This window comes from Wolffia australiana, chromosome 3 (genome assembly GCF_029677425.1).
Source record: "Wolffia australiana isolate 7733 chromosome 3, ASM2967742v1".
In the NCBI taxonomy this organism is placed as follows: domain Eukaryota; kingdom Viridiplantae; phylum Streptophyta; class Magnoliopsida; order Alismatales; family Araceae; genus Wolffia; species Wolffia australiana.
The window spans coordinates 11,804,984-11,830,127 of NC_135837.1; the positions used below are offsets into that span (position 1 = coordinate 11,804,984).

General features: G+C 44.8%; 1 protein-coding gene across 2 annotated transcripts in view; it reads right to left on the bottom strand.

Moving 5' to 3' along the window:
- The window catches only part of GRL (transcription activator), a 67,873-nt gene that overhangs the window by 21,286 nt on the left and 21,443 nt on the right, over nt 1-25,144 (bottom strand). For both annotated transcript variants that reach the window (XM_078572547.1, XM_078572548.1), the window contains exons 15-16: nt 17,740-17,933; nt 9,937-10,082 (exon numbers count right to left, since the gene is read on the bottom strand). In XM_078572547.1, the coding sequence (XP_078428673.1) occupies nt 9,937-10,082; nt 17,740-17,933 (340 nt within the window). The remainder of the gene's footprint in view (nt 1-9,936; nt 10,083-17,739; nt 17,934-25,144) is intronic.

Below are 25,144 nucleotides of genomic sequence, written 5' to 3' on the forward strand. Positions count from 1 at the left end.
CGCATCATACTTTCCATGCGCTTGCCAACCCCCACTGGTGACTTCAACACTGAGAGGTAAAAATGGGTATCACTGAAAGCATGAGTCGAAACAATACCAATTGTCTCCCACTTGACAGCACTCTGCCTTGACATCCCTCAAACTTCCGCTCAACCTTCTCCAGAACCAACAGCCAATTGGTTGTCTTAATACGACCCCCTGACAGCTATAGGCCCAAGTATTTCAAAGGTAGTATACTAGTAGTTGTCCCCAAGGCATTGGAACAAAGAGCTTCCTCTTCTTGCAATAAGCCATAGCCAACAAAGGCAGACTTGGCGCGGTTAATAAATAATTCAGAGCAACCCCCGATTAGATACAGCAGGATGGATAGGTTCTTGGCCGCCTCTTCAGAACCCTCCATGAAAAAAGTGGTGCCGTTTGCATATTGCAGTAAAGGGACACCCGTCAGGAAACTAAGGTTCCAGAATCTCTTCAGCAAGCTATTGGAGAAAGCCTTGTTGTGCTTATGCCAAGGGCATCTACGACCAAGACAAAAAGTAGTGGTGCTAGAGGGCATCCTTGTCTGACCCCTCTTTGCTGCTGAATTCAACCCCTCCTTTAAGACACCATTTCGTCAACACTGAAAGAGAATAGGATGTAATACATTTTTAGTCCATTCCATCCATTCTGCTGGAAAGCCTTGAATCTGTAATGATGCCCATAGAAAGTGCCAATCAAGGCAATTGTATGGTTTTGCAAAATCTACCTTCTACATGAACCCTTTAAATTTGATATGTTCCATGATATCAAGATTTCTGATGAGACCACTGCGCTATCAACCAGTTGTCTTCTTGGAGTTCATGCAGATTGGAGAGGACTAACCAAGCCATTGATCGCCTCCTTGAGCTGGTTGGCCAAGACCTTGGCTATGATAAGATATATGAAGTTGGATAATACTATAGGTCGAAAGTCTTCCACTCTAGTGGCTCCTTCAGATTTTGGGAGCAACACCAAGTAAGCCCTGCTTATTCTTTCCAGTCCAAAATTTCCTTGGCGAAACTCCTCTAGTAAGCCATTACCTCTATCTTGACCATGTCCCAAAAGACACTAATATAAAACTAAGGAGGTCGTTCGGCCCCGGGGCTCCTCCAATCAGTCCCTTGATGGTGGCTCGAACTTTGGCATGATTGCACACAGCCGAGTTCTCCTTGTTGTGCTGCACTCAGTTTATGTCTAGCCCCTTGCCGTGAGAAACTCTTGAAACGATCAGTCAGCGCTCTACCAACTGTTTGGGCTCCTACATACTCTTGACTTCCGGCTTGCACCCTCAAAATCTTGTTGGTGCACCTCCTATTTGCCCTAAGATGAAATAATCTTGTGTTGGCATCATCCTCCTTCAGCCACAATTGTCTCGACCTCTGCCCCTAATCTATCTCCACCTTATCCTCGTTTGCTACAGTCTCTCTATGACTATGCCGCTCCCTTTCCTCTTGTGATAGAACTCTAACATCCTACAAGTCATCCAAGATCTTGATTTGGGTTAAGGCCTAGGATCTCCCATTACTTTGTTTCATCCAGATATGTTTGCGGAAGTCCTTGAAGTGGTTTCGCAGAGTTTGCTGAACAGATTTACCATAGCCAACCCATGTTGCAGACCATTTGTCCATCACCTTGCAATCTCCTTGAAACCCTCGTCCTAGAGCCAAGATATGTCCATCTTAAAGTATTCGGAATGCAGGATGCTCTCTTGGAAATGTCATATATTGGGATGTGGTCTGATAGGGGTTGAGGAAGCAACCGCACATCTGCTAGTGGAAATGGCTCTAGGAGCTCCACTGAGCATAAGAAGCAGTCTAACAGAGATAGAGTTGTATGTCCAATGTCCCATTTGTTAGGTCTATCTTCTGGAGATCCTAGGTAGAAGTAATAGGCCTATCTTTGGTAAGTTCTTAGGACAACCCTCCTCCGGCGATATTAGGTCTATCTTCTGCCTCCAATGCTACGTTGAAGTCGGCCCGGAACAACAACGAAAAACCTTGGAATTTAGTAACGACCTCTGCCAGCTCTCCCCAAAGGGATGCCCTAAGAACCAGGTTCACCAGCCCATAGACTGAGATGACCACCAGCTGCACGCCGTCCCTTCGTCTCTTAAATTGCACCGATGATGTAAACTTTCCCTTCCAACACTCTTCTTTAGAGAAAAAGATCTCATTCCTGGCCACCATCACTCCACTGGACCTTCCTTCTGCATTCACAAACACGTAGCTGCTGAGGGAGTTCAAGCCTGCAATTCTGCAATGTCACGCCTTGCAATATTCTAACATAGTCTCCTGCAAGTACACCACATTTTCTCCCCATTAGGATAGGTATCTCTCCACTATCCCTTCCCCCCTCGTCTCGAAGGCTTGCACATTCCAAGAGATGCATCTCATGAGCAGACCATATCAGCCCCCTCCAAACTCTGCTCCTGCTGGAATACTGTTCCATCTGTTATTGCTTGGATCTGAGGATTGAAATCCATATCTTTCGTTCGTCGTCTAGCCCCCATGCATGATCACTGTCATATTGGCGGCCATCTTTGTCGCCATCTCGTCAATGGGCTTCTTGCCTTTCCGATCAGTCTCTCAGGTCTGAACTTGTTTTATCTTCATGTCTAACCACTGCCCCCTTCCTACCCATCTTGTTCTGCTCCTCCGTGTTTTTATCTATAATAGTGGGCTGCTTCTCTCAGTCTACACCTTGCTCTGATATTTGACCTCTCCTTTCTGACTCCACAAAACATGGGCTCCCTCCTTTCCCAGCTACCAGCCACACCTTTGTGCCTGATTTGTCCTGCACATACCCCCGTCTCTGTCTATCCGATGAGTTTTCCAAATGTGTGTCGCTTCATGATCGGCCTCCCCATGTACACTCTTCTTGGGGCTCCCAGTTTGCTTCCCCCCTCTATTCTATCTCTCACCCCTTCGGTCCCTACGGCAGGATGTTTGTCATCTAGTTCGACCCTCTCCTCTTGTGCAGCTGTGGTCTTTCATGTCATCCGCTGGCCATGTGGTGCAATATCCATCCGAGCTGTGTTCTTGACTAGAGGTGAGTGTGTTGTCGTAGAGGTCTGAGACGCCAGGGTTTCATTGAAATCCTCACTGTAAGAGGCCCCCAGACCGTTGGGAACTTCACTTGGGCCCTCCATTGGGAGATGAGCTTCAAGAAATCACAGGATGGTGGCTTGTTCCAATGATGAACCGGCATTCCGATGCTTTGTCTTGACTACAGCGATTGCCTTTCCCTGGTCTCTCCTTGCCTCCTCTCCTTGCATCTCAGATGGTGGTGCCGATGGAGGATGGCATTCTGACACCCTCACCATTCATGTATCTTCCAGTCATCATAGTGGGAGCCAGGTCAGTGGTGAGAAACACATTGCAACCTCAACCTCCAGTACTACAAGATTTGGGTCCCCGGAGTCCAACCCGGTTGATATAAAATGGCGGCATTGGCCGAACGGTCTAACTAAGGCGGCTAGTACAGCCCATACCCAAGATCCCATTGGCATCCTGCAAAACTCCCGGATGGCTGTTTGTGGCTCATTGTACAATGCCCCATCACTCTCTAGTACCCGGTGCCATCTGATTAATCCAGTTTTGCCAACTGGCTGTCTCCAGCCATATACATACACATGCTGCCATGGACAACCCCCCCAAAGAAGAGGTCTCATGTGTCTAGTCTCCAAAGTTCTGCTTCTCCTAGTTGCGGAAAATTCATCTGTAGCCTGCTCTTGATATCTTTAAAGTTCCAAGGGCCTTTCACCACTTTGCCCAGTAGACAATCCTGGTGTGAATGTATGCGTGTGTCTGACCTGTCCGCCATCTCAGTTTCTTCTAATGGGGTCTGTTTGTCCTGTCTTTGCACTTTGACCCGTGGGATCACCTTTCTTGTTTCTTTGTCCTGTCCTGTCCCAGTTTGTGGGAAGGCGAGATGGGGTAGTTCACCTCTCCCCAATTTAGCCTGTCCCTCCAAGTCCTAGGGATCCAGATTCCCCTTGGTTGGTGCAATATTTGCCTTAACTTTTTCCCTCAGGCCAATCTGGGGCCAGCCCTTAGGCAGGAGTATTGTTAGTGTCCAAATCCCCTGCAATGACTACACGTTAGATGTTTCTTGCAGTCCGGGCGAAACGACCCCTAGACAGGCAACAGAAACAGTGTGGCGCCTAGTCTTTGTCCCTGCTTGTTTTTGTCCCTCAATTGGGTCCCTCAATGCGAGACACTTTTGCCACCCAACCTGATGATTTGTTGCTATATGCTGGGACCCCAAGTTTGTGGGAAGGTGAGATGGGGTAGTTCACCTCTTCCCAATTTAGCCTTAACTGTTCCCCTCGGACCACCTTAAACCTAACCCTCTCATAGTAATGAAGGTTGGAACTGTTGCTTACGTCATTGCATTGATCCAACTCCTACATTAAAGTCCCTGTATTAGTGGGTCTAGAATGGAGATTCATCTTCTACTTCTCTTTCCCTTGTCCGTCTGTCTATTGCAATGGGGTGTAGCCAGATCGACCTTCCCTAGGGATTCTGATACGATCCTCTAACCCCAAAGGGTATCTTAGGAAGTTTAGCCCACTAGGGGAATTTTAGTCATTTCATGTTTAGGGTAGATTGTTTCCTTTTCTTATAAATACGTGTAGCCCTCCCTTGAGGAGAGGAATCAAGACTTAAAGTAAGATCGGCCTCTTGGCTCACTATCTCGATCCTCTCTGTCTCGGTCCCATCCCCTTGACCGTCCAGCAATCCCCTATCCCTGTTATCGTCTCACCGGATCTTCAGCTGGCTCCCCTCCAATCTGATCCCTACCCTTGCCGTTCTGTTCTCTTCTAGTCTTTGACGATCCCCGTCTCCGCGATCGTCAACCCTTCACCGCGTCATCAGGCAGCTCATCCCTGGTCGATCCCTGCCCCATCTGTTCGGCCTCCTCCCGATCTTTTCCGTTTCACCTCTCCTACCCCGGGAACTTCTACCTCGCCTTGTCCTCCAACCACCTTTAAATACGAACATAGATCAAGGTTCGTATCAGATTCTAGGATCTGGGTTAGGCCATGGGATGATTTTTTTTTTTTGAAAAGTGATTTAAGGTGGTAACCAGACAAAGCGGTAACCAACAGGAGTTACATGTGGAGATAGTTAAACTCTCCTCACCACCTGGTCAACCTCTCTCTTAACTGATTACCCCTCTAGCGAACCAGGATGCCACGAGGCCCTCCGGAGCTAGTCCGTCCTTGGACACCTTGCCCCCCTAAATACTGCCTCATTTCGGTGGAGCCATATCACCCAGAGCACTGTCAACACTCGACCTCCCTCTTCCCTCCTCCTAGGACCCCCTTGCCTTATGAACTCCCAAAAAACCTCCTCTGACGTCACATTTGGCGCCAAGTGCACTTGGGTAGCCCAGATTGAACGGGCGACTGGGCACTCAAAGAATAAATGGTTGCATTTTTCCTCACCATTTGTGCATAGAGTGCACGTTGCAAAGGTATTAGGATACATCCTCCGACGGAAGACATGTGTCACCAGCCTCTTGCGTAGTAAGAGCCAACCAATGATCTTAACCTTTAATGGAATCATGAGGTGCCAAATGGCCCAACATGCCTGGATTGTTGATTGATCCTCCGTTCCTTGGCATAACTTCATGTAGGCCTTCCGAACAGAAAAGGGAGTGTCTGTCCAAATCCATCCGTCTTGTTCGCCTTGTCTTGGCTGGCATTGAGACAAAGCTTGTTGCATGCCTAGGAAGTCTGCCACCCTTTCATCTGAGAGAGCACCTTCTACTGTTGGATTCCATATGTTGTCACAACATTCTGCCACTGTGGCATCGGGGCATCTGGCCAGCGCATAGAACTGAGGAAATGCCTCCTTCACAGGGACGTCCAAAGACCATGGGTCTCTCCAGAAGCGAAACAGGGAACCATCGCCAAGTCGGGCAGTGAAAAATTCTTTAACTTGGGGAAACATCTGTCTAAGGCTCTGCCAGAAAGGCGACATTCCTATGCCTGGGGTTGTTTTCTCATCCCAATTTAACTCCGACCATAACTGTCGCCCAAAATTTGGATGGCTAGGTCTTCCCAAGGGTGCATAAGCCGTGTCACCCACTTTGTTAGTAGTGTTGTGTTCATGCGTTTTACTTGGAGAACACCCAGGCCTCCTTGTTTAGTAGGTCTGCAGATGATAACCCATGCCACCAGCGCCAGCCCTTGACCCTCGTTAAGCCCAGAGCCTTTCCACAGGAAACGACGCATCAGGCCTTCGAGCCTCTGACCAATTCCTACTGGCATCTTGAACACTGAGAGGTGGAAGATGGGAATTGATAACATGACCGACCTCACTAGCACTAGTCAACCTCCTCTAGACAGCACCCTGGCATGCCAGCATTCTAGTCGTCTCTCGACCTTCTCTACCACCAGCTGCCAATCTACCTTAGTCATCCTTCCTGCGGTCAGTGGCAGGCCCAAGTATCTCATAGGTAGGCTTCCAAGTGGTGTACCAAGTGCCTCTGCGCATTGTGACGTCTCCTCCTGAGAGAGGCCGCTTCTCACAAAAGCTGATTTACCCAATTGATCTGTAGGCCAGAGAAGTCTACAAATAGATCTAGTAAAGTGGACAAGTTTCTGCCTCCTCCACCAAGCCTTCTATAAAAAAAATGGTATCATAGGCGTATTGCAGTAGCAGAATACCCTCGGGGTGGCTTGCAGTCTGATATCCCTTTAAGAGATTGTGGGAGCTTGCTAGGTTGGTGCAAGTGGCGAGTGCATCTGCCGCTAGAACGAAAAGTAAGGGGGCAAGCGGGCAACCTTGCCTTACAACCCTTTGCGGTTGTATGCGCCCTCCTTCAGGCCTCCCCTTCACCAACACAGAGAATGAGTGTGAAGTTGCGCATCTCTTTACCCATGTGATCCATTCCTTCGGGAAGGCTCGTCTCTTCATAAATGCCCAAAGAAAACGCCAATCTAGTGTGTTGTATGCTTTGGCGAAGTCAATTTTCCACATGAACCCCTTGGTCCCGTGCATTTTCCATGAAGCTACTATCTCTCCTGATGCGACTGCGCTATCCACTAGTAAGCGGCCCGGTATGAATACTGATTGGGAGGCCCCGACAAGCTCTCCGATCACTACTCTCAGCCTGTTTGCCAAGACCTTTGCAATAATTAGGTAGATGGAGTTGGATAGCGAGATTGGTCTGTTATCCTCAATTTTATCTGGGCCTTGTATCTTTGGAAGGAGAAAAAGGTATGCCTGGTTGATTCTCTCCATACTGCCCGCCCCTTGGCGAAATCCTTCAAGCGTGGCCATTACATTTGGTCTCACCAAATCCCAAAAATCTTTGTAAAAGAAATCTGGCAAACCATCTAGGCCTGGCACCCCTTCGCCATTGAGTCCGTTAATTGCCTACTTGACGACCTCTTCTGAGAAAGGGAGGATCAAATCTACCTTGTGAACTGGGTTCAACATTCGTGCACCATTATCATACCCCACTCAATGGTTACCCCGTCGTTTTTTGTAAAACAAGCAGAAGTGTTCGGCAGCAGCACAACACACCAGTTCTGGACCGAAATGTTCCTGGCCTCCCACCTTCAGCTTTTGAATGTTGTTTATCCTTCTTCTCCTGTTAGCAGCTAGATGGAAGAATCTTGTGTTTGTATCCCCTGCCTTAAGCCACAATTGTCTAGACCGTTGTCTCCAGTCCATCTCCAGCTTCTTGACTTCTTCGGCGACCACGTCCCTCCATTTTCTTCGCTCATGGGCTTCATCTTCTTCCAGAAATCGAGTATCCTCCATGTCATCCAAAACTTTGATCCTATGCAAGGCTTCTTTTCTGGAAGGCCATGGGATGATGAGTGCGGTTGGTTCCCCAATAGCTTCATATTCCATCTGTGCTGGTCCACTCCTCCAGCCGTGTTAGGGGAACTGAGTTCCACCAATTTGGCAAGCTATACAGGCTGAGAACAGGGTTCTTCCCACTAGGCAATTACTCCACCAGTAGTCCTGGTTGACACCCTATGCAATGGAGATGTGTTGTGTGTGTCTCCCACACCAACTTGTGTCTTGATGCCTTGTGTGGGCCATAGGTCCCTCTCCTCCAAGAATGAAGAAACTCACCAAGAGATCTCTTAAATCATATCACCAAGAGATCTCTTTCCATTCTTTTTAAGTACAGGTTTATTATCATCCGCGGAAATGGACTCAAGAGAGATCAATTGCAGAACAAGGTTATTTCAGTTATACGTCCTGATATTGGCATCCATCTTTGTATCAGGAGTTAGATGATGATATCGGATATCGATGTTGGATCTCAGTTTTTTCAATGTTCGACATAGAGGTAGAAATATTATTGAACTAATATACCATTTCAACAGGAAACAAATATATGTGTAATCAAGTAATTAGAGATAGTTATTCGTTCTGTGACTAGAACTTATCGTTGTTAATGGATTTTACTAATATTCAATCAAGTTGAATACTTGGCATTAAAATAGTTTATAATTCTACCGTCCTGGCTCAAAATGAGCCAAATTCCCAAAATGAGCCAACTTAGTATGGCTGACCTTATTAATTGCCTGACGCATTGAACGGACCTTTTTTACTACACAGTACTTTGAAAATTTTTAAACCAGTGAATTTAATCGTAACCGCTGCGCGCCCTCTTATCCACTGCACGGAACCTTTGTCGAGTTCTTTTCGACTGGGAAACATGAGTCCGTTTTTTCCACTTTTTCCATCCCCTTCACAAAATTCAAAAAACAAGCTGAGTGCTTTACTTCGTAACCTCGCTTCCATGTGGGCAGAGAAGAGACCCCAATAGAGAATGAAGAGGGGCCAAGGATCTACCTTGAGAGAGTGCTTATCGAGGCTCCACTCTCCCCTCCTGAATAAGTAAGCCTCTGTTAGCCTAGCCTGGGTGGGGATAAGTTTACGAAGTAAAGCCCCCAACGTTCTTTATGCCAGATACTGGACAGACGTTAGCTCTGTAAGTGTGTAGAGACAAGTGGTATAGTAGTAGGCACTTCTAGACCCCTTCCCCACAACTGGACCAGTGCAGTGCTTCAGGTACTACGGACCCTCTGCCATCCATTGCATCAGAACCAGTTCGTGGCCAGGGGAGGAGGGGGGTTTAGTCCTTTGAATCAAACATTGAATTAAATCGATTCTTTTTTTCGGGATAACTAGAGGATCGGGAGTTTTTTGACCAATTGTTCAAGTCAAAAAAAATTCGTTCTAGAAACAAGAAGATAAATTTTATGTCGAACCAACAACCAGATTGTGTAGTTATTATGGATGCAGATAGAAAGTCTTCGGTCATACTGGAAGCTAATCGATCACAAAAACCTATTGCATCTTCAGTGGATCCTACGAGCCCATTGGGATCCTATTAAAAAAATAACTTATCCCATTCCAGCGAATGGTCCTGTATAGTTTTTTATTCCATGTGGGACCATGGTTTCTTATTTTCAATATCAATATCCAGATAAAAAATTTCACTATGGAAACCGAAATCTGATATCTGTCCCAATATTCGGTATTGGGTGGATATTCAATATTTGGTATCTGAAATCGTCTTGATTTGATCCAGATATCGGATATTGGTTGTTCGATATTGGATATTGTTCAGGCAAACACTACACCAAAATACCAACGATTCCAGACCATAAACGTTTTTTTATCATAATAACCTAATACAATTTACTGGAATAACTTGGCAAAAAAGGACATGATGTTAATATGATGTAAACAGAAGCATATGAAGGCAAACTAATCCAAAGAAGCTAAAATACCAGCCCCATGAAGAAAACTTAATTAATGGAAACATCATGTAAAAAGAAGGAAAACCCAGAAAACATCAAACCAACAAAATATTACTCAAAACATTTTTTTATGCATTTGTATTTAAGTAATGTATAAAACTTATGAGATCACAAACCTAGACCAGTTATAAGCAAAGTTTCCTTCAGACAGTAGGCCCTCCTTTCCAGTTGAGGCTGTGGCTTTTTCTAAGTGGCGTATATTAATTGATGATCGAGACGATGTGACAATCATTAATATCGATATCCAGTGCCTTCGTAAGTCCTAAAAAACCAGTGAATCAAATTAAGTCACGAAATATTTAAAAAGGAAAAAACATATGTTTTAAACAAAAAACATCATAGATAGTTGTAAAGAGTGTCGGTCACTGGAATATTGCGTAATCAATTCTGAAACTTATTCAACTTTATAATATTTGGTAGGCCCAATCAAATTCATAAGTCCTGTAATTGTATTTTATTATGACATAATAAACTAATTAAAATTATATGACATATTGTGGTTACTTGAGCATCAGCAGTAAACTAATCTAGCTTAACCTTAAGCATCAAGAAGAAAAAATGGATGTCGTGATGTGTTTTTTTGGCGGCAGCATTGAACATAAAGCCTGATCATTTGTAGAGTGTTCTATCCCTACTGAACTCTTTACTCTCATGTGTAAAAATAAATGAATGGACAAGAAACAGAACGGGGAGGAATGGATTAGTGAGACACTTACAGAGCGTGGCTCCTGAAAACTCAGGGAGGGGAAATGGAATTGTTAGAAAGTGATAGAAGAGATTAAAATCATCATGCAGCAAGATGTCACTGGTTCCGCTTGGTTGGCGCCTGAAGAAATTGCCAGACCTGCTCCCTCCTTGCTGGTCAGGAAGGATCTCCACAGATCCAGCTGATTCCATCACTTTGTGAATAATATGTGCAAAGTTTCTTAAGGAGTACTCTCCCCCTCCCTTTTATTTATCGAGTCAAGGAGCCCACGATTAATAACGCGCCCCTTGCCTCCTTCATGACATATGACCTCAAGTACTTCTTGGAGGGACCAAGCACGAGATTTAACTGGGTTGATAACCGATTTTGAGTGATCTTCCTTTTTCTAGAGGAACATAAGGACCTATGGTAAGATCTCTTGCGTTACAATTTTTTCTGCTCTTCTTCTTAAAGGAGAATATTCCTTTGACCTGTCCCACCCTCATAATTGGTTTACCCAGGGCACAGCATAAATGCCAGCAAGGTAGGGACAGCCTCGATTTAAGTTTCTCTGTAGCCAAACGAAAAAAATGTTTGCGAGTTCTGCCCGTCACGGTTTTTCTATTTCTTACACATTATATATAGAGCTCCCAGTGGTAACTATGAAAATTCTTCAGAAAGTGCCCTTTGAGAAGGTAAGACGATTAAGGGGAGAGAAGAGTACAGTAGGATGATAAGAATCTACTTATAACGAAGGCGATAGTGGCCCAAGAGGGAAAAGAGATTGATGGCAGAGTGGTCATCGCCTTAAAAGCTAAGGCAGAGCAGACATTACCAGGAAAGTAGATAAGGAAGAGGGAGAGTCACTCCTAAAAGTATATCGTAGACCATAGACCGTACTTCAGATAGTTTCAGCCCGCGCTGCTAAGGATGGGTTTAAGGATTGGGAAATCATATGCCATAAAATAAATTATCAAAACATGACCAGTCATATGGCGTTCGTGTCAGAGGAACCCTGCTGCCGTAGAATCTGAGAGATGGAAAAGAGAATTACTTATCTCAGTTAAGACTCAGTTCTTACCCCTGACATAGGAATAGAACCCCAGAAAGGAAAATAACAAAAGAACTTACTTAACACACTCCCCCTCAAGCTGATGAGTGGACTTCACATTCAAAGTTTGGTTGTTGTCAAATAAAAGGGATATCTTGGGCCAAGCTCGGTGGGGCCCACTACCCGATTTTAAAATCGGGACACTAACTGCTAGTTTTTTACTAGCCGTTATGAACAGTAAATTAGCCGTTAAACGGCCTGTATATATACCTACTTGAGTAATAAAAAACTTGAACATTTTTCTCTTAAATTCTGTTCTTTCTCTCTACTTCCTCTATTCTCTCATTCTCGCCCAAGAGTGTCTACACAATTCTGTCATGGTATCAGAGCAGGATCTCTGATCTTGCATTTGATATTTGTTGTTTTTTGGAGCTTAAGAGCATCCTACGGGAGGCTACCTAAAGCGTCCAGAGAATTGCTTCCGCTGCGTCTACACCATGACTGAGGAGTCAGTGAAGATTCAGGCCCCGGCCGTATCGTCTACATCATCTGGGCACCAGTTGATCGTCCCGGATCAATGGCTGACGCATCTTCCGGTGCTTGCAAAGTGCAATATATTCAATGGCCATAATCTCCTCCTGTGGTCAAGAACAATCCAAGCTGCCTTGAAGCCTCGCAATCTTCTACACCTTTTGACTGAAGATCCTCCAAACGAAGATCATCCAGACTTCCAGAGATGGACCATGGAGGAGGAATTCGTATTTGGTTGGATGCTTGATTCTCTCTCTTCAGAGCAGCTCACAAGGTACACATCATACGCGACTTCTAAAACTTTATGGAAAGCCGTCCATAGAAATCATTCTAAGAAGCATGACAAGACGAAGATAATTACTCTCATCGTCCAGTCATATACTCTCAAGCAAGGAGACATGGATGTGCTTACCTATTCCAATAAACTGAGAGACATTCACAATGAGCTGGATCATTATCGTCCACCCTCTACTGATCCAGTGGCTAGAGCCCATGAGGCAACTAATCGCCTCTGTCAGTTCCTTAATGGTCTTAGACCAGAATTCGAACTTGTCAGGAGTCAGCTTTACAACCGAGAAGATGAACCCTCGTATGACGAGGCTGAATCCAAGGTGATGCAAGAAGAAAGTCGTTTGAATTCTGTTAAAGGAGCCATTGAAGGTACAGCTTATATAGCAAAAGGTCAGCCCCAGCAGAAGGGAGATCAAGAAAAAACTAACAAAGAGGATATATTCTGTAACTACTGCAAAAAGAGAGGACAAGCCTCCCCACATTGCAAGAGCACATCTAGCCCAGCAGGAACAAAATTCTGGTAGTACTCTTCCCTCAATGCAGGACCTCCAGAAGGTGATAGAGGAAATTCAAAATTTGAAGACAATCATTCTCTCTGATTCTGTCATCGGCTCCACCTCAATGGCCAATACGGGTAACAATGATTTTTTAACACAAATAGCTTTGTTTACTAAGGATCTAACAACTGCTTGGATCCTAGATTCAGGAGCTACGGACCATATGTCATCTAGGAAGGAATCCTTCATGACATATGAAAAACTTGCTCCTGGGAAGCATGTACAAACTGCTGATGGAACACTACTTCCAGTAGTGGGAATAGGCAATTTGGCCATACATCCAATTGGCAAACTTAAAAAATGTTTTACATGTTCCAAAACTGTTTGTGAATTTAATCTCTGTTCAACAGTTAGCTAAGATAAATGAGTATACTGTTCTGTTTGATAATCTGGATGCTTATTTGTGTCATAAGGAACTCGGGTGGAGGATTGGACTAGCTAAGGTCCAACAAGGACTCTACTACCTTCCATGCCAAAAAACATGGAGTCTTAGGAGGAGATCAAACGAGAACAGTAGCTACTGCTACATCAAAGGAGTCACTTATGGCGATTCATCAAAGGATGGGTCATCCATCTTTCTTCCTCTTAAAACAAATGTATCCGCATTTATTCAAAAACTGTTTGATGGAAAATTTGATATGTGAAGCGTGTCAATTAGGAAAGTTTAAACGTACTACCTATCCACCAAGTAAATCCTACTCAACTAAACCTTTCCAAATAATTCACTGCGATGTTTGGGGACCCTCTCCACAACAGGATATACTAGGATTCAAGTATTTCCTAGTCTGTGTAGATGACTATAGTAGATATACCTGGGTGTTTCTTCAGAAACACAAACACGAAGTGACTCAAAATATCAAGGTGTTATGTGCCTTGATCAAGAGACAATTTGGTGATCCAGTACAAGGACTTAGAACAGACAATGCCAAAGATTTCCTAAACAACGGATTACTAGAATTTGTTACCAGTGAAGGTATAAGACATGAGACTTCATGTCCTTATACTCCACAACAAAATGGAGTTGCTGAAAGGAAAATTGGTGATATAGTGGACAGGGGAAGAACTTTACTAGTGCAAGGAAATGTCCCAGCAAACTTATGGGGATTTGCAATCATGACAGGTACCCACTTAGTGAATAGACTTCCTTCAAGGACTCTAGATTTTAAGAGCCCACTTGAATTAGTGGAAATGCACTATCCTAATGTGCGACTAAAAACAGGATTACCTGTTAAAATCTTTGGGTGTGTTGCCTATGTATACAATCATACGCATAAACAGAATAAGCTATCTACAAAAGGTTTGAAGTGTGTATTTATTGGATATTCTGTTACTCAAAAAGGATACAAGTTATATCATCCAATTACTCGAAAGTATATTGTATCCAAAGATGTAGTATTTGATGAAACATCCTTCTACTACAAGCCACATGGTACTGAAGCTCATAAAGATGTAACTCAGTTACTCACCAGTAAAGAGACACCAACACCAAATATGGTTACTGACCAAGAAGTACGTGTAGAAGTTAGATTACCAGAGCAGGAATTTGACAATTCCCTTACTGAGACAAATGAGATCGAATCTACGGATATGAATCAAACAAATGAAACAGGAGTCACAACAAGAGAGCTGGAAGGGATACACAAATTGACCCCATACCCCAAATACTATCAGAGGAAGAAGAAGGAAAAATCAACAGACCCTGTGGACTTGAGTGAAGGGGGAGAAAAAGGTAACATTACTGAAATTGAAACTGATAACCGTGGGATAGACTGGCCAATAGCCCTAAGGAAGGAAAAACGAACTTGTGTGAAACCTGTACCATATTCCATGGTAAACTATTTAAATTTTAAACAGGTCTCACCTGAATATAAAGTATTTCTCACTACAATACAAGACATTCAAATACCGAGATCCCCAGTTGAAGCCATGAAGAACATTAGATGGAAGGAAGCTATGGATGAGGAAATGAAGGCACTACTACAGAATAATACATGGGAGATAGTTAATCGACCAAAGGACAAAAAATCAGTGGGCTGCAGATGGGTATATACGATAAAATGTAAATCTGATGGAAGTCTAGATAGGTATAAGGCACGCTTGGTAGCCAGAGGGTATACACAAACATATGGAATTGACTATCAAGAAACCTTTGCTCCAGTTGCAAAGATTAATACCATTAGGATTCTTATTTCATTAGCAGTAAATCTAGACTGGCCACTAAATCAGTATGACATAAAAAATGCCTTTCTTAATGGAGAACTAAAGGAAGAGATTTATATGGATATTCTCCCTGGATATGAGGATCAACTAAGTCAAGGTAAAGTATGTCGACTCCGCAAGGCCTTGTATGGTTTGAAACAGTCACCCAGGACCTGGTTTGGAAAGTTTGCCCAAGCAATGAAAAGCCTTGGCTATAGACAAAGCAATGGGGAACATACTATGTTTTTTAAGCTTCAAGATGATAGAATGATTACAATTCTATTAGTATATGTAGATGACATTATCGTCACTGGAAACAATCTTATAGAAATAGAGAATCTTGAAAAACGTTTAAACAAGCACTTTCAGGTTAAACAATTAGGACCTCTAAAGTATTTCCTAGGCATAGAGTTTGCAAGGTCTAGTAAAGGGATAATAATGACACAACAGAAATATATTCTAGATATTCTGAATGAAACCAAACATATGAACTGCCGTATAAGCGAAACTCCAATAGAAGTTAATCACAAATTAACCACTAGTGAAGATGACCCTAAGGTCGAAATTAGTTCTTATCAAAGCATTGTGGGAAAACTATTATATCTCTCACATACACGACCTGACATATGCTATGCGGTAAATATACTTAGTCAATTTATGCATTCACCTAGAAACTCTCACTTTCAGGCTGTTAACAGAATTCTCAGGTACTTGAAGGGAACACCAGGGCTGGGCATCACATACAGGAAAACAGGTAAGTTAGATCTTATTTCATACACTGATTCTGACTTTGCTGGCTCTCGTCTTGATTACAGGTCTACTACGGGATATTGTACATTCCTTGGGGGAAACCTAGTCACATGGAGAAGTAAAAAACAGAGTGTGGTTGCAAAGTCAAGTACTGAAGCTGAGTTCAGAGCAATGTCAAAGGGTATTGATGAAGCAATGTGGATCAAAAACCTACTTGATGACTTAAAGATTACATATTCTACAACACTTATCATACGCTGCGACAACAAGTCTGCCATCAGCATTGCTCATGACCCAGTTTATCACGATCGAATGAAGCACGTGAACATTGATAGATTTTATATACAAGATCATCTGGAGCAAGGAATTCTCAGGACAGAGCACGTCAACTCAGAGGAGCAGTGTGCAGACATCTTTACAAAGGGTTTACCAGTTAAACAAATGCAATATCTGGTGTCCAAGCTTGGAATGACTAGTATACATTCCTGCACTTGAGGGGGAGTGTCAAATAAAAGGGATATCTTGGGCCAAGCTCGGTGGGGCCCACTACCCGATTTTAAAATCGGGACAATAACGGCTAGTTTTTTACTAGCCGTTATGAACAACGGCCTGTATATATACCTACTTGAGTAATAAAAAACTTGAACATTTTTCTCTTAAATTCTGTTCTTTCTCTCTACTTCCTCTATTCTCTCATTCTCGCCCAAGAGTGTCTACACAATTCTGTCAGTTGTGATACAACAATAAACAACAGAACAAAGGTATTAACATAGAGAGGTCAACTCTCCACATAACAACAAAGAATTTCCAGAGGTGCATTGCACTATCCAGGCAATCCAATGAAAGGCCCTAAGGGGGAACTGCCAGCAACTGCGAAGATGCCGGCAAAGGGCCTGGATAGCAAGTCGGACCTTCATTTGGAGAAGTTGCGTGCCCTAGAGATAAATCTGGCAGAAGCAAGAAGAGTCCTGCCAGGAAAACAGTGCTCTAAGGATGTGAAGGAGGTTGAAATGCAGGCAGTACCGGAGGAACACCAGAAGAAGCAACGTGCCAGAAAGATTCCTAAAAATGCTGTGAGAATGCCAAAAGGTGTCACAACTATCCCTGAATGTGTCACAAGATGCCAAAAAGGATGAGAGTACCAGAGATCCAGGAGGGCTGCTGAAAAACATAAGAGAATTGATAGGTCAACGGCGGATAGAAGACAGTAGAGACGGTTGCAGATATTTTCTAGAATCTGATGATGACAGGATGTTCTCTTAGTCCGTCTGTTGTTTCGCTCCAGACGCTCTCTTTATTTCATTATCTTACTAATGGAATGAAGAATGTCGAGTGAGGAAGAGAGAGCTCCCAACAGAACAAAACAATACATGAACTGAAGCAGCTCCACATACGTCACCATAGGAGAAAATTTCGGGAGAGAGGGAGAGACGAGCAGGAAGAACAAGGGCAAAAATACATTTACATTTCTCTGGTGAAAGCCCTAATAAATACACCACGATTGAATCCCCTACCTATTAGGACAATCCAGGCTTCACTATCTACACGGTACAACAGTAAAACACAATGCTTGGTAAGAATCATTTTGTGCGGTCTTCAAGTCGACAATGACTTTCATGTGGTCCTTGGTTATGATATCTCCCTGACTGAAGCAGGCTAACTAGTTAAATTATGGTACCGGGAAGGCTGCCAAACAGTGTTCTCTTCTATTACGGCCATGATTAAAACCACACAAATCAAATATTAAAATAAATAAAGTTATTTGTTTTTTTGAAATATAGAAGAAGATTTGGTTTATTTCAAATTTAATTGCTCGAGATTATAAAAAACTTTAAGAGAAGAAATTGTTTCTTACAGATAGGTCACATTCAAGCGAGGAGATGTTATCTCCCTGAGGCTTCCGAACATTATCAAGACAGAGAACAACTTGCTGAAATAGACCTTTCAATGGGGCATCAAGGTCAAGAGCAACCATTCCAGGAGTACCAAGTAAGAACCGCATTCTTCCAGCACAAGAAGACAAAAATGACAGCGCATATCCTCTGATAGCTGTTTGAGAAAGAAAAAAATTAAGCATGAGACAGAATTTTTAGGAGGAACAGTAACCAAAAATTCAAGCCAATAAATAAATTAAGAAACTCAAAATACCAGAAAAAAAGGCAAAGAAAAGATGGAAAATATGGCATATTCTGTGGTTGTCATGACCGTCATATATTTTGTGCCGATGTATAGCATTTATGTCTTAAATGTTTACCTCCTCTTTGGCACAGCCATGAAGTGGCCTATTTATCCTCAGTCATCTTCCGTCATGGAATCCAAATATCACTGAATTGATGCCTGAGAGAGACATTCTCAACATTCAACCCATATATAAAGCTGTAAGACAATCTGACTTAAGTTACAGCAGCTGGACTGGTGCACTTTGGAGCCTATCGAGGCCTCATAATAAACTTAGTCTATTTTTCCCATGGCAGACCAAATAATGAGGTTAATGCACTCAGTCAATGCATGCATGATCGTTGGTGGCCCCAGAGACAGGCTGCACACCAACTTTTGGGATATCTCAAGGCTATGGTAGACCTCTAAAAATGTTCAACTGCAGCACTCACATAAGTGTAGTTAGAACTATCACACCATATATGTTTTTAAGATGACTAGAAGTCAGTCATTGAATACTGCTCTTTTCAGTATGGAAATCCTATTAGGTGGTGCCACGAGAAGCCATTGTGGCTTTCTCAATTACTGAGCGAAAATTTCTCAAAATCACAAAAGGAGTGTGATGGCGACCATGACAACGCACCAGTACCGAACCTGCCTCCACCTTCTCACGAGACGTCCCGCGTCATGACACGTCGCCAATGCCAACTTCAGAACCGTCCGTTGGCGTGACACGTTGGCACGTTGGCACGTCGCCAACGTCATTTAATATTAGTTTTTTTTGAATTTACGGTTATTTTATTTTCTCTTTCCTCCAAGGCCTATACATAGGCCAATGTTGTAAGACAAACTTGGTGAATTTCTTTTGGAATTGAAGTTTCTTCTTCTGAAAAGAAGTTTGCCCTAGCCATCGTCCCTCTCGAGCCGTCGCCGCTGCCTCTTACCGCCATCGTTGCTTTCGAGGAAGGTCAACAATCTCCTGCACCTGTCGTGCACGTGGTCGTCTACCCCCACTCTCCACATGCAGAGCCGCTCGCCCACAGCCTGCACGCGCAGGCCTTCCACCAGCGCCGCTGCGCGCAGGCCGCCCGCCCGTGCCCACACGCGCCGGCCCTCCACCAGCACACACCGCGTGCAGGCCATCCGCCACGCCCACGCGTGCAGGCAAACCGCCCGCGCCTGCCGCGAGCAGGCCACCGCCCGCATTTGCGCACGTCGACCTTCTGCCGGCATCCCACTGCGCGCAGGGCTATCCGCCCTGCCAGCCGCTTGCACCCGCGCGCGCACAGCCGCTGCTCGCGCAGCGTGCACACAGTGGCTGCCCTCGCCTGCAGCGCGCAGGGTTGCCCTCTTGCCCTGCCACACGCAGGGCTGTCCGCCCCGCCCCACCGGTCGCTCGCACCCACACGCGCACGACTACTGCCCTCACCTACTGCGCGCAGGGCTGTCTGCCCCGTCCCGTAAGCCACCGATCGTCTGTCCGTGCTTGCTATGCTCCAACCACCCATCCTGTACCAGGCGCGTGCTCACGACTGCCTTCCCGCTCCGTCTACTTCATACTCGTCCCTTGCTCGCCGACGCCCGACTAGAATTTCCCGCATCGCCACGACACACTGCCCTAGTGCTGAGGTACTCTTTACCCTCTTTGGTGTTCGTGTTCTTCATCCAGTGTTCCTCGATTGTTTTTCCACTGCCGTTGGATTCTCTGATTTGGCTTTTGAAACTTCTAGCAACTAGTTGATTAGTCCTTTGAATCTTCTAGCGATCGAAAGTTCAAATTTATTGAAATTGTTGCTTTGTTTACACCGTGGTGGTTGTAAGACAATACTCCCGCCCTCGAACGAGGAAAGGGGCTGCACCATCAGTATTTTCACTGGACTTAAATCTTCGAATTCGGTACTTAAATCGTCGAATTCGATCGTGTGAATTGTGGTCTAATTTATCCCATCCTATACTAGATAGTCTTTCCTACCCGGTCTCCCCTAGCCATCCTGCATCAGAGTGCATGAATCTGATAAGATCCCTGTCCTCTATAATTTTTTTTTTGAACTATAACAAGGGATGAACACTGGACAAATCAGTGAACTTCCCATTAGAACCTTATAGGCCCTATACCCTCCTTTCAATCATCTTCAATATCTCCCTTCCCTTCCTGTCGCATGGAAGGACCATGCTGCCTTAATTCATTCTGCTTCATGTATCACTCCATCTGTAGAAGCCCTTCTTCCTCTGAACAGCACCTCATTTCTGTGTAACCATATGGCCCACAGCACCGCTAGTGCTCGGCCACCGTCCTTGTTTCCTCTTCCCGCGCAATTCTGTGTAAAGTCCCAAAAAGCCAATTCAGATGTCACCTTCATCCTTGAGAGTGGTTGGCTGTCCCAAACCGTGCGAGCAAAGGAGCATTCAAAGAAAAGATGGTTGCAATCTTCCTCCCCATTCAAATATAGCACGCATTGTGACGAAGTATCTGGGTATAGCCTTTTACGAAAGACTCTTGTCATTAATCTTTTCCTTGCTAGCAGCCACCTAAAAAATCTTACCTTCAATTGGACGTTTTGGCGCCATATGAACCAGCATGCGCTGACTAATGCCCTGTCTTCAGGACCATCGTATAAGCCTTCCGGACCGAGAAGGGGCCATTTGTCCACGCCCACCTGTCTTTTTCTCCATCCTCTGGTCGTAACTGGAGTAGGGATTGCTGCATATCCATGAACTCAGACACACGCTGGTCGGATAAGGCCCTATGTATGATCGGGTTCCACGCTTCCTCCCAGCAGTTATGCACCTGGGCATTTTGATTCTGGGCAAGCACATACAGTCGGAGGAATATCTCATTAAATTTGCCCCGTGGCCCATGCATCTCTCCAATATCGGAGTGTCGTCCCATCGCCTAATTTGGACAAAAAAAACCTTGTACTCTTGGAAAAACCTGCCTCAGCCCTTGCCAGAACGGGGATGCTCCATGATACGGATCTGCCTTTCTGTCCCAATTCAGTCCCCCACCATAGATGCCACGCAATAAATTGATGACCAAATCCTCTCGTGGATTCATAATTCTCTCCACCCATTTGGTTAGGAATGCCGTGTTCATTATCTGCATGTGTAGGGCCCCTAGATCGCCTCTCTTTACGGGACGACATACCTAATCCCATGCCATCATCGCAAGGCCCCCCTTTTGTTCTGGCCCAGATCCTCTCCATAGAAAGCGCCTCAGCATGCCTTCTATTTGCTTCCTGACTCCCTGTAGGCATCTTGAGTACTGAGAGATAGAAAATCGGAATGGATGATAAGACTGACCTCAGCGGCACCAAACGTCCCCTTTCGATAGCACTTTTGCTTGCCATCCCTCTCGTCGTCTTTCCACCTTCTCAATGACTGGTTGTCAATCAGCTTTCTTCATCCTCCCCTTCGTTAGTGGTAGGCCCCGATATCTCATTGGAAGTCGCTCAATTGGTGTTCTTAGAATCTCCGCACACTGTGCCTCCTCTTCTGGTGAGAGCCCGTTACACATAAAAGCTGATTTGCTCCTATTTATTTGAAGTCCCGAGAAATCTGCAAAAAGGTCAATTAGTATGGATAAATTTCTAGCTTCCCTCACTGAACCTTCGATGAAGGTGGTGTCATCAGCGTATTGTAGCAGGGGAAATGTATCTGATTGCTTGGATAGTTGATAGCCTCACATGAGACCCTTTGTGCATGCTTGCTCACTGAAAACTGCTAGTGCGTCCATTGCCAAAACAAACAGTAGCGGTGCCAATGGGCAGCCTTGTCTCACTCCTTGTTGAGGCTGTATTCGGTTGCCTTCCGATTGTCTGTTGACCAGGACTGTGCAGGAGGGCGATGTGATACATCTCTTCACCCATACTATCCATTCCTTGGGAAAACCCCTCCTTTTCATGGAGGCCCATAGGAAGTCCCAGTCTTAAGAGTCGTACGCTTTGGCAAAATCGACCTTCCACATGAACCCTCATGTTCCCTTCCTCTTCTATGCGGCTAGTATTTCCCCGGCTGTCACTGCACAGTCCACCAGTAGCCTGCCAGGAATAAAGGCTGACTGAGTGGGTCCAACCAGTTCACCAATTCTGGCTCTCAGCCTGTTTGCTAGCACCTTGGCTATAATCAAGTAGATTGAATTCGACAATGAAATGGGTCTAAAGTTTTCAATTTTTTCCGCCCCTTGACCTTTCGGCAGGAGGAACATATGAGATTTATCAGTTTTCTCCATGTTTCCTCGTCCTTCTTTAAATTCCTCAAATGTGGCCATCACATCTGATCTGACCAGATTTCAACATTGGCTATAAAAGAATACCGGGATGCCATCTGGACCCGGTGCGCCCTCCCCATTCAACCCCTTAATTGCTGCCTTGACCTCCTCTTCTGAAAATGGTCAAATCTGTTCCGCTTGATGTTCAAGGCTCACCCTCCTTGCCCCCTTGCCGCACCACTTCCATCTACTCTGTTTTCCCTTTCTAGAGAAGGATCTGAAATGGTCTGCAATGGCTTGTCCCACAGCTTGTGTACCAGTATGTTCCCTCTGTCCCACCTTTATCTTCAATATTTGATTTGTGCGTGTCCTGACAATTACCACCAGATGGAAGAATCTCGTGTTTGCGTCCCCTACCCGTAGTCATAATTGTCTTGAGCGCTGTCTCCAATCCATCTCTAATTTCTTGTCTTCCTCTGCAACCACACTCTGCCATCTTCTACACTCTTGAAATTCTCCCTCTAGGGTTCTGTTGTCTTCTAGACCATCCAGTCGCTTTACTTTGTCTTGGGCATCATTCATCCTCTTCTTCCTAGTATCCCAGACTCGTTTCCGATACCCCCCATCAACTATTGTCGCAGTCCTTTCAATTTCTGGGCGTGACCTTGCTCTTGGTCGTGCACTCCATACTTGCGCTATCTCCTCCATGAACTTTTATTCATGGAACTACGATTTATCCATCTTGAAGTATGTGGAGCACCTTAAAGCCTCGTTGGTCGCCCACACGATGGGAGTATGATCTGATAACAGCCTTGGTAGTGATTTCACATCTGCATTAGAAAACTTCTCCACTATCTCGACTGAGCATACAAACCTATCCTGTATAGATTTAATCTTGCCTCCCGCATGCTCCTCCACGTGTACACACAGTCCGTTGGCCCCATTTCTTGCAGGTCTGCGTCAGAGATGAATGACCAAAAATCTGTTGAGTCAAGATCTAGCCCTGCCCTGTCTTGTGGCCTGTCCCCAGCCTCTAGCATTGTATTGAAATCTACCCCGAACAACATTGACAATCCTTGGAATTTGGAAACTACCTCAACTAACTTCCCCCATAAAGCACTCCTCCTTGCTGCATTTGTCGGGCCATACACTGATATTATTACCATCTCAAAATCATCACTTCACCTTTTTAGCTTGGCTGCTGCCGTCGCTTGTCCCGACCAGGTTTCTACTTTATCAAACTTTGTATCGTTCCAAGCTATTATCACTCCACGAGAGCATCCCGATGCATTGACCAGCAAGAATCCCTAAAGAAAGCCTCGGCCCACTGTGTTCCACACTCTACCTTCACAGCTTTCCAACATCATTTCCTGCATGTATAGTACTGTGGCTCCACATTCTTTCAGATGGTTTCTTATTACCCCTCGTCTACTTTTATCCCAGAACACCCCCACATTCCATAAAATACACTTCATGAAAAACCTTTGGTTCCCCCTACTCCTTCCTTGGTCCGTTGCAATCCCACCTTCACTGCAATCTCTTCTACTTGTTGGCTGAGTAGGGGATTATCTTCTCCTTCGTTTCACTCATTCTTTTTGTCTGCCATTCCGGTTGTGAGTATCTCCACATCTGGTATATGCAAACTTGAACTCAACATTGGAGCCTTGTTCTTTGTGTTCCTCTTCTCCTTTCCCCCAGCTTTAAGCTTCGACCTGTTGTTCATTGCAATCTTCATCAGCTTCGCCATTCCTCGATCATGCTTCATTATTGTCTTCTTCCTCCGGTAGACCATGCTGGTTCTGATACTTTCCCCTTTGTCTTCTTGTGTCGAGTGCTGCTCTGAGGTTCTCTGGCTCGTTCCGGCTTCCGGCTTCCTTGCTTTCTTCACAAATATCATGTAACATAAACTCCCCCAACAACCACAACTCATGTAAATCATTCTGAAGTGGTGTCTCCCTCTGGCAATCGTTGTGAACAATAACAGCCGCTTGACTTATTGTACCCAAAGGCTTTTCCAGCTTCACTGGAATAATGGCCTTATACAAAAGTAAAGCATCTCTTGCAGCATGATAGAGCTCCATTCCCAATCTCTCGCCGCCGCGCGGCTCCACCAATGGCTGAGGAGGTGGGAAACCATAAAGCTCACAAAGCCCTTGAATCTGCCCAATAAGCTGCCTCAACATAGCCATCCGATCCATTTCAGGATCGACGGTTCTCCGCCGAAATCGCTAATAGAAATCACCCATCAAACTTCATCAGCACTTGATAAACTTCCATGGCGACCTCTGACCACTTCCTTAATCCTCCGCCTTCCCCACATCCTCCCGCGAAGAATCAAGAAATTGTACTTCCCCCCGCGCACATCACCATTCTCAAGATAGAGAGGGAGTCTGCGTGTGGTGTCCTCTATAAATAATGTAAACCCCACTGCTCAACCAGCAGGCAATAAAGTGTTACCGCTTAGGGGCCTAATCGGCAGGAAGGGGCAAAGAAGAAAGAGACATGGGAGTGCAGATAGGACAATCGTGATGAGAAAGACAAGTGGAATGGGAGATGCTCCCGGGTGGTGTAGAGGCACCAAATCAGACCTGCACTACCACTGCTCGATTTAACATTGATCTTTTTCTCAATCTATCAATCTAACATTAAGCAAAACATCAATTTTTAAATACCAATCCAGCTCTTTCGCAACAGTAAATCAGTCACTTGTGAGCTGCAGTTAGCAACGAGAAGGGTTGCCACCACCCACCCTCCTCATGGTGTCTCCTTGGGCTGGTGCAGCAGCTGAGGTGCCCCCCTGATGCAGCAATTTGCAATGTCGGCACTTCCAGGTCAAGCAATTTTCAGTGGAGAATGCGGCATCTACGGTAGCTAGTAGCACCACAGGTGTATAGTA